Source organism: Egretta garzetta, unplaced genomic scaffold (assembly GCF_000687185.1).
Source record: "Egretta garzetta isolate BGI_Z169 unplaced genomic scaffold, ASM68718v1 scaffold4, whole genome shotgun sequence".
In the NCBI taxonomy this organism is placed as follows: Eukaryota; Metazoa; Chordata; class Aves; order Pelecaniformes; family Ardeidae; genus Egretta; species Egretta garzetta.
Window position 1 is genome coordinate 912993 of NW_009259329.1, and position 8450 is coordinate 921442.

The window sequence follows — 8450 nt, forward strand, 5'->3', positions numbered from 1 at the left end:
AAACTCTCTGTTGCGCAGCCACTGGAAATTCTGCTTAGAACTGACTTACTTGAGCAGAAATAGAAAAACAAAGGCTTTTAGTAGAATTACATCACCAGCCTGAATTTCTCAAAGCTCTCAAAATAATCTTAAAGCTGCCTCTGGTGAGGTGCGGCGCAGTGCAGCTCAAGGAAAAGGTGTCGGAGTCCTGAAAGCCTTTCATGCCTGATGTCTAAATCAGCACTGCTCAGGTATTGAGATCCCGTCCTTCCTGTCGAGCGAGGCTGGTGCTTGGGCAGAGCCTAGGAACGGTTGGTAGGTCAAGGCTGCCGGGTTCTCTACCCCTGGCACGCGTTGCTCTGCCGTGAAGCTCACGCCAGGCCTCGTGGATGTAAAGGTGCTCTTACATAAAGCGTGGCGAGAGAAGAACTCTGTACTGAAGCGGGCAGTACCTGCACACGTGTAGGAGGGGAACACTTAATCTGAGAACTGTGACTTGAATGACAGATGTAAATTTAAAATTTCTTCTCTTGGAACAGCTTGTAGGGGGTGGGGATGAGGTTCTAGGTCTGAGATTTTAATTCCACAGTTCCAGCTGGGGGGGAGGAGGGGGGGAACCCAAACCCAAACCCAAAACACTCACAGATGTTCAATGCTGGGCAGCTTCAGTTTGTATCACTCCTTATATTCATTTTCTCTATTCAAAATCAGTAGCTTGTGTTGCTCCCACGACAGAAAATAGGGTCAGCAGGGGAAGAACTGTCTCCCCTCCCTGAAGAAAAGCTAATTGGCAAAGATGAGGTGGAGTCGGGGGGAAGAACATGCTTCAAACTTGACAAGCAAAAGTCATTTTCCATCTTCAGAAGGAAGAAAGCATCCAAAATAGTCAGCAGAGGGGGGAGAGATTTCCCTTCCAAATAAACCCAACACAACCGAGTCGGGTTTCAATTAAGGCTTGAACTGACTTTTCGATGTGTAGGCTGTTTGTCGTGTTGTGTAATAGTGAAATATTTTGGAGCAGAAGCTTGGCGTGCTTCCTGCTGTATGTCCCATTGCGGATGAGGCCTTTTACCAAAACTCGGGATCTGTTGAGGATGGGGGTTGCTTATTTTTTCTTCCCTACAAATGTGCCCAACTGATCCGACTGTGCCGTGAGGAGTGCCCACAGCAGTCCTTCGCAGCACTGGCTGTGCTTGGTCTCACGTGTCAGCGTGCTGATATGCTGCTGGTCCCCTTTTTTTCCCTTAAGGCTGAAGCTGCAGAGATGGATGGATTTCAGGCAGACACCGAGGAAGATGAGGAAGATGATGACTGCATGATTGTGGATATACAGCCAGGCAAAGGTGGGGAAATAAATTGATAGCAGTCTCTTGGCAGATGCTCGCTCCCATGAGGGAGAGCACAACAGTGGGAACAGAGTGTGGCGAAACCTGTTGCAGTTTTTATGCCACTTTTTTCACCAAGCCTTGCTCTCGTCTCTAGGTGTTTTATTCTAGCTGCTTCTCTGCTTTTTATGTTTTATTCTAGATGCTTCTTTGCTATTTACAGTCTTCTCTAACCTCCTCTTGCCTTTTTTCCTTCCCTCCAATCGACTGAATGGTGGCAAGTGCTTGTGACTTGCATTTAGCTGCCAGTGTTACCTTTTTTATTTTTTCTGGTAAGAAAAAGTGAACACTGGGGTCGGTATCAGCAGATCCAGTAACTGTTGGTCAGTGTTGCTGAGCAGGGCCCGTCGCTGGGGTGTGCTTATTTATGTTCAGAGCCCTTCCAGGACTGACAAGGTCTGGACCATAACGCCCCTCTGCTGCCTTCTTGAACTCTTAGGTGCACACTGAATTGTCTGAAGGAAATAATATCAGATCATAACCAAGCTCTCTGATGTGTGACAGATGAGGGCTCTGATCAACACTTTGCTCTAGAATCCAAGCAGTTGCTTATATTTGTGTCCCAGTTACCCCTTGGAAAAGGGCTTTCAAAGCTCCACTGCCGTGATGGATCCTTTCAGGCTACAGATTTGGAAACAGTGGGATGAGGATGTGGATCGGCTCCTTTCATCGCAGTGAGGTTTTAACTAGACATACTTGATCATACAGATCAATGACTGAACACCAACCACATGATGTGCATTCAGCTCCTCTAAACCACTTTCAAACCCCCCCGAGCTCTTTCTTACTGCTCTCACAATAGAGCTCTTTCAGAATGCTACTGGCACAACCTGAATTAAGGGAAGTGGGGGTTTTGTGTTGGGCAGCTCCTCTAATTGGTAGATATGGGCTCGTGCATATTCCCGAAGCCCTAAATTCTGTAGTGTTTGACCCATTCTAGACATACCTGGGTTCTCCTTTCTGTCTCAGCTGGTGCTCCAGTCCTCCTCTCGCCTTCCGTAACAGACAATGTAACTGTGTGACAAGAAGCTTTGCATTTAATCGTAAGCTGCTTTTGCTTATTACAAGACTGCAGTGAGATGAAAGCCTTGCGTCAGGTTTGTAGCCTCTCGTTTTTGAGGACGGGGATGCTCTTCAGTAGCTTGCCTTCCTCCAGGCTTTGTTGACACACATGCAGCTGTATTTGTTTAAGTCTGCCTGAGTCTAAAGCACTGAAAAGATTATGAAGATCCTTTTCATGGTTGAAGTAATTTTATTCCGCACTGATGTTAACCCAATACTAAAACTGGTTTTTAAATAGTATTAAAAGGACTTGCAACAGATACGGGCAGACAAGCTAAGACAGATAAAGCATGTAGTAGTCAAATTCTACTAGATTAGTGAGGGTATTTTTAAAAAAAGGAAACAAAAAAAAAAAAACCCTAAACCAACACATTTTCTACTTTGCAGATTCTACATTGGCAGTTACCGAAACGGCTTCAGAATCCAGTGGCACGGGAGCTGCTCACCAGGACACCAGCGTAGTCAGCCCATCTAATACAGTTTGAGACTTAAATGCCTACTAACTTCTCTGTATGTATGTAGAATGAGTTAGAAAATTTTAAACCTTGTGTATCTTTTAATAAGATACTTGAAAGTATTCCATATTTCTTGTAAAGAGAAGACAGCACTTTGTTCTGCTTCAGACCAGATGGAAGCTTAAATTTTTAGTTCTAGTTTTTAGCTTAAAAAATACCGCATATTAATCTGTCCTTAATAAAGCATTATTGAAATTTTGATACTTCTTTGTAATGGAAGGTCATAAGTTATCTCTAAAACTAGTGGAGGGATTTTGAAATAAGCTTATTGTGATGCCACTGGGGGAATTACTCTGTTCATAATGTTGTATAGCATGGCCTTGGGTATAAATGATGTACAATTATATTTGAATTTATGCTATCTATATCATCCTGTTTGTGGTCTTACTTGCTACAGAGAACAGCAGCAGGGCTTTACCTCTGGAAAAGAAAAATGCACCTTGTTTCTCCTATTTTGGGATAGGCCAGTATTAATTACTTATCAGGGGTAGATTATCGGTCTCCTGTACCATTGCTACAGCAGAAGCTGTATACACAAAAGTTAGCCTCTACACCACAGAGAAACTTGAAGTGTAAAGGACTGAACTAGCATCAGCCTTGTCGATGTAAGCAACAAACTTGCTGGAGCTTTTAACTCCCTGTGGCTTGCGAGTTGGTGATTCAGTTCCCTAAAATGCTGGCTGTAGTTTGAGGCTTAATCTCTCCTCAGTGGGCAGCATAAATAGCTGTCACCTGGTGTCAGTCTCCTGGCCTGTCCCCTGTTCTGTCTGTGGGTGCCACAAAGTGAAAAGGTGGGTAATGCCACGGCTGCACCAGTAACACCAGTGCCAGTCCCAGCACTGACTGGAGCTCGTCTGCATTTCCAACCGCTCAGAGCAATGCAATTCAAATAACCGTGAACAGAATAGAGTCTTTAAATATTCCATTTAATCAGACTAAGCAGCATTTTATCTAAATATGTTCTCTCCAATAGGAGTTACAGTGCACACAGAAGCAAAAGGAAAAGCTGAGTTCTAAGCCCAGCCTGATACCCAGGCTCAATCGATTGGTAATCCAGCCTAGTACTAGCACACCTAATCCCTCCTCCAAGGGAGGAGAGCAGTGCCTCATCACAGTCTTAGAAACTCCTCGAGCAGTCACTGCTAGAACTTGGCTTTTAAAGCCATTCAGAGCAGTCCCGTGTCTTACTGGGCAAAACCACCTTAGTGTATGGCTACTGGAGTTGTGGAGGTAACCACAAGGTTGGTGTGACATGGCAGAATCTAAACTCCCACTCCACAGAGCTAAACTGAAGTCATTTCTGAGGTCACGTAGCTGGAAGCTCCCACAGCCTGTATGGGGAAAATGAGGGAACAGTCTAAAACCACCAGCACTGAATCCACTCCCCTTTATTTCACGACAGCGTCTGGACTCTGGAGAGAAGTTCTGGTTTCAGGGGGCTTGCTGGCTGCTCCTCTCCTGACGCCTGAATGTCTGCCATGACGGCCGCATCCCAGGCAAGAGTCAGGAGGGCTGAGGGCACCTGGAAGGGAAAAAGCTGTGTTATTAAGCTACAGCAATGTTGTACTTTGACCTCGTAACATGCTGTCTGTGTTCACAGACCTGGAAAAACTTAGCAAGAGCACTTCAACTAAAAAGGACAAGCGTGGATTTCGGCAAGCAGCTCCTTAGGGGATGTTGCTTTGGGCTTTCTGGTGGAAGCCTTGTGCCAGAGCCGCGCTTGCCTCACAGTCACTGCCTTTCCTCTTTTCCCAGTGTAGATGCTAACCCTGTGATGGAGCTGCTGGCAGCCACTGCAACCTGCCTTTGCTACGGGAGGTAGGTCCTTGCAGTTCCTTCCAGACAGCCCTCCTACCCTTGAGCTAGAAGCCTTCAAGCAGTTAATCCTTTGAGCTTAAAAAGAAGGGGGCAGAGCACAATCGCAGCACTGAGAGCCGAAGACACAAACTTGTGAGCAGTAGATGACTCTGACAACCTGAAGACCCCTGTGGAAGGTACCAGCTATCTTTTCTTTTTACTCACCAGCCCGCATTCATTGAAGGCCAAGTTCTCATCCGTCAGTTTGAGACCTCCGGGTCCCAAGAGCTCAAAGGGCAGCCAGTCATCTCTGAGCGCTCCTCTCACAAAGTTGTAGAGCGCAGATACTGATTCTCGTGCATAAAAAGTCCCTGCCATGAGAAAACAAGGTGAGATATTGAGAGAGAGTCTGGCATTTACCAAACCTAACCTTTTGTGGTAGGTTTCGTGGGGTTCACGTACTGATGCTAACTTTATGAACTACTTCAGTAACACAGAAACAGCCTTGATTCAGCTGAGAAATACAAAAGCAGAATCCCCCAAAGAAAAATATCGTTTCAATCCTTGCAAGCCCCTGCCAGCCTGTAACAAAGAGTTGGGAAAGCCTGAAATAATTTCCAGAGTTCTACTGCAAAATTTGAAGGGGATTTATACTGTTGTATAGCCTGACACCACACAGGCAACCTCATGCTGGTTACTCTAACAAACGGCTCTAATGAGTCCAGCTTGCTCGCAGTAGCCTGGGAAGAGCGCGTTTTAATTAACAGCGCCTTGAGATTCTTCCCTCTCCACTCAACCCTGCCTTACAGTCCCAACCCTGTGCGGGTGGAAGGCTCAGAGATGGGAAAAGTTCTTAGAGAAACATTACCCCGCTCTAGTTTTTGTTGCTTTATTCTACCAGCTGTGTTCAGCACACCTCAAGCCTCCTTATTATTCCTCCAAGTACTCTCAGAAGCCTTCGGGGGTGTACAAAGACAAGGTAAGAAGTCTTTTTTTTCACCTTGGAGGATGTATCCGTCGGGAAACCGGACTCGCACCAGGGTGTAGCTGTATTTCCGCATTTCCCTTTGTTCTTCTTTCTCTCGCATGGCTCTCGTCCTCAGCATCGAAGCCTTCTCCACTGCTTCTGTCCTTTAGAAAGAAAGCCATTTTTAGCATGAAGGAGAGGTACAAGACACTTAGCTGGCATCGCGTGCCCCCCTGGGCAGTCAGGGCCCTTCTCCTACTCACCGGAGCCGCTGCTCTCGTTTGATCTCTTCTGCAGTGAGGTTGTAAAAGTCATTTGGCAGCTCAAACCGAGCGGCTTCAGGTGAAGGTTTAAACACACAGAGCTGGCGATCCAGCTGGGCTCTGACGGGCTCAGAGCTTAAAAGCTGCTCTTTGTAGTCCTTGAGGTCTTCCAACTTGGTCAGCATTTCTTCCTTCAGTACGTAGTACTCCTCTGTGGTCTCTACAACCAAAAGGACAGGATTTGAGTCTCTTGTTCTTTACACAAGTAACGTATGAAATACAAGGATCTCCAGAAAACGTAAGGTCTTAACAGGGAAACAGCAGGGTGAGCGGCTGTATCATCATAGAATGTTTGGGGTTGGAAGGGACCCCTGGAGGTCATCTAGTCCAACCCCCCTGCAGTGAGCAGGGACACTGCTAACTAGATTGGTTACAGCCTTGGCATAGCAGCTGTGTTGTTACAGCCTGCGAAACTCTCGGCTGCCTCAGAGCCTCCCCTGGGCTGTCCCACCACCACTCAGGCGCCTGACTCCAGTTTAAGACACTTGGATTTCTTGCCTTGTCCTGGAACAGGCAGTGTTTTTGTCTCAAACCCGATAGCCTGGAAAAATCTGTGTATCCCTTCCAGGCAGCTTATCCTTTCCTGGAAGAAAAGGAAATAATTTAGATGTAGCCTGCTCCAGGCACAGACTTTTCCTAGGCAGAGCACCTGCAGGAGTCTTGGCCTCACCTGAAACACTTTGTTCTGCAGTTTGATTTTCCGGTACTTCTCCTCCTCTGGATGGAGATAGATATTATCCAAGTACCTGCAGAAAGAGGAATGCACTGCGTGGATCAAAGCAAGGCACTTCAGGACACGCTACCCCGAGGTGTAAGAAAACAGTGAGAGACCTCACAGCATTTCTCACAGATAAAAGAGCTGAAAAACTGAGGAAAGGAAAATAAATCAGTGTTTCACACCCACACCAGAGAGAAGATGGGGGGTGACTGCCCTGAACCAGCAGCTCCCAAACCTTTTGGACTAGTGCACCAACTCTTAAAACACCTCCGAGATGCTGACCTTGTTTCTTAACCAACAGTTAAGGCTGTTTGAGTGTTCAGCTTTGGTTTTCTTCAGCACAGCAAGAAAAATCTAGCTGCCTGCTAGCCTTGCAGGGAAAGGACAAGCTACCTCCGCGCTCAGTCCTTACTTGGCCATGGTCTCCACGCCCACTCGTACTTTCTCCCGGTCCTTATTGAAGGTGTGAATCTCCATGATCGAGGCAGCCACCGGGTCTACGGAGAAATACTGGGGGAGAAGGAGAGAAGCTGGTTGGGGGGGAGCTGATGCTCTGCTCAGAGGGAGGCGTGGGTCTGTTGTGGTTTAACCCTGATCAGCAGCTCAGCACCATGCTTGTTCCCCCCGCAGTGGGACGGGGGGAAGAATGGGAAGGGTAAAAGTTGAGGATTAAAAAAAAAAAAAACAAAAACAAAACCCAACTCTTGGGTTGGGCTAAAGCCAGTTTAATTGGTAAAGCAAAAGTTGTGTGTGCAACCAAAGCAAATGAATTTATTCCCTGCCTCCCAATGTAGCTGTTTCCAGTGTGTAACCAACAGTTTTCATCACAAATCCAAAAGAAGCACCCTCCCACCTGCTAGAAGGAAATAAAATTAATTTTGCCCCAGCCAAAACCAGTACAGGGCCCGAGTTCCCAGTCTCAGCAGTTCCAGGGTGTTGGGGCCAGGCATTTGTACATCTACAGCGGAACAGAGTTGCCCTTTGGGAGAGGGTGGAGATTTTACAGGGAGAGGGCAGAGGGGTCTCTGCTGCGGTGCTGGAGGGGACCCACACCACGGAACAAGTTAAAAGGGGAGGGGGGGAAGCCGTGCAGCCGGCAGGTGGGTGCTTACCGACTGGATGGCTTCTCGGATGTGCTTTTCCTTCTTGTCCTTCCTTACAACTGCACCGGTCAACGGGCAAATGAAGTAGACCCCTGAAACAGAGGGGGCAGCTGCCCCTTCCTGATCCAGGGATGTGAGGTCCTAAAGGAGACAAAACCAGGCACTGAGCTGATCGCAGGAAGGTTTGGGGGTTTTGTTTTGGTTTTAAATAGCCTGGCCCATCCGCGCAGGATAGGAACTGCGGCGTCTCTCGTACCTTTTCCTCCGCCGAGAGCCCTTTCTCGCTTGCCGCCGCCTCAGCCATCAGCTCTTTTCTCACTACCAGAGACAAAGCCAGGTTATGGTGGCGGAGGGAGCAGAGTTTTGGCAGATTCCGGCGGGCTCCTGACCACACAGCGTGGCCCTGAGGAAGCGAACGCCCGCCGGGGTGCTCCCTCCCTGGCCTGAGGGTCTGTGGGTGAGCAGGACCCCTGTTCCTCTGACACCCAAGCAGCCGCAGAGACCAGCTGCACCCCAAAACACCCTCAGGAGCTGCGCCCCAGCAGCTGCCTACCCGGGCCCTCCCTCTCCGGGCCTGGCTTGGCGCTGTAACTGTCCCCGC

At 47.9% G+C, this 8450-nt stretch overlaps 2 protein-coding genes across 2 annotated transcripts in view; one reads left to right on the forward strand and one right to left on the reverse strand.

The window, feature by feature from the left end:
* Positions 1-4955, forward strand: part of CHAF1A (chromatin assembly factor 1 subunit A) — a 16764-nt gene extending 11809 nt beyond the window's left edge. Inside the window, exons 12-14 of the mRNA XM_035892301.1 lie at positions 1229-1322; positions 2814-2936; positions 4697-4955. Coding sequence (XP_035748194.1) covers positions 1229-1322; positions 2814-2911 — 192 coding nt within the window. The 3' untranslated portion in view covers positions 2912-2936; positions 4697-4955. The remainder of the gene's footprint in view (positions 1-1228; positions 1323-2813; positions 2937-4696) is intronic.
* On the reverse strand, positions 4315-8444 carry UBXN6 (UBX domain protein 6). Its single transcript, XM_035892302.1, has 9 exons — positions 8106-8444; positions 7859-7990; positions 7159-7256; positions 6699-6774; positions 6527-6611; positions 5969-6188; positions 5739-5869; positions 4964-5109; positions 4315-4463 (listed from the first exon to the last, which is right to left on the reverse strand). Exons 1-9 carry the CDS (start codon positions 8151-8153, stop codon positions 4335-4337), a joined length of 1065 nt encoding a protein of 354 aa, XP_035748195.1. The 5' UTR covers positions 8154-8444; the 3' UTR covers positions 4315-4334.
* Positions 8445-8450: the final 6 nt, after the last annotated feature.

What these genes read in the sequence shown, in the direction of transcription:
- UBXN6 (XM_035892302.1), bottom strand. Translation starts at nt 8,153, where the DNA reads ATGGCTGAGGCGGCGGCAAGCGAGAAAGGGCTCTCGGCGGAGGAAAAG. An exon ending in AAACGAGAGCAGCGGCTCCG is followed by an intron (nt 5,870 to 5,968) that starts GTGAGTAGGAGA and finishes TTCTTTCTAAAG; the next exon opens with GACAGAAGCAGTGGAGAAGG. An exon ending in CGACGGATACATCCTCCAAG is followed by an intron (nt 5,110 to 5,738) that starts GTGAAAAAAAAG and finishes TTCTCATGGCAG; the next exon opens with GGACTTTTTATGCACGAGAA.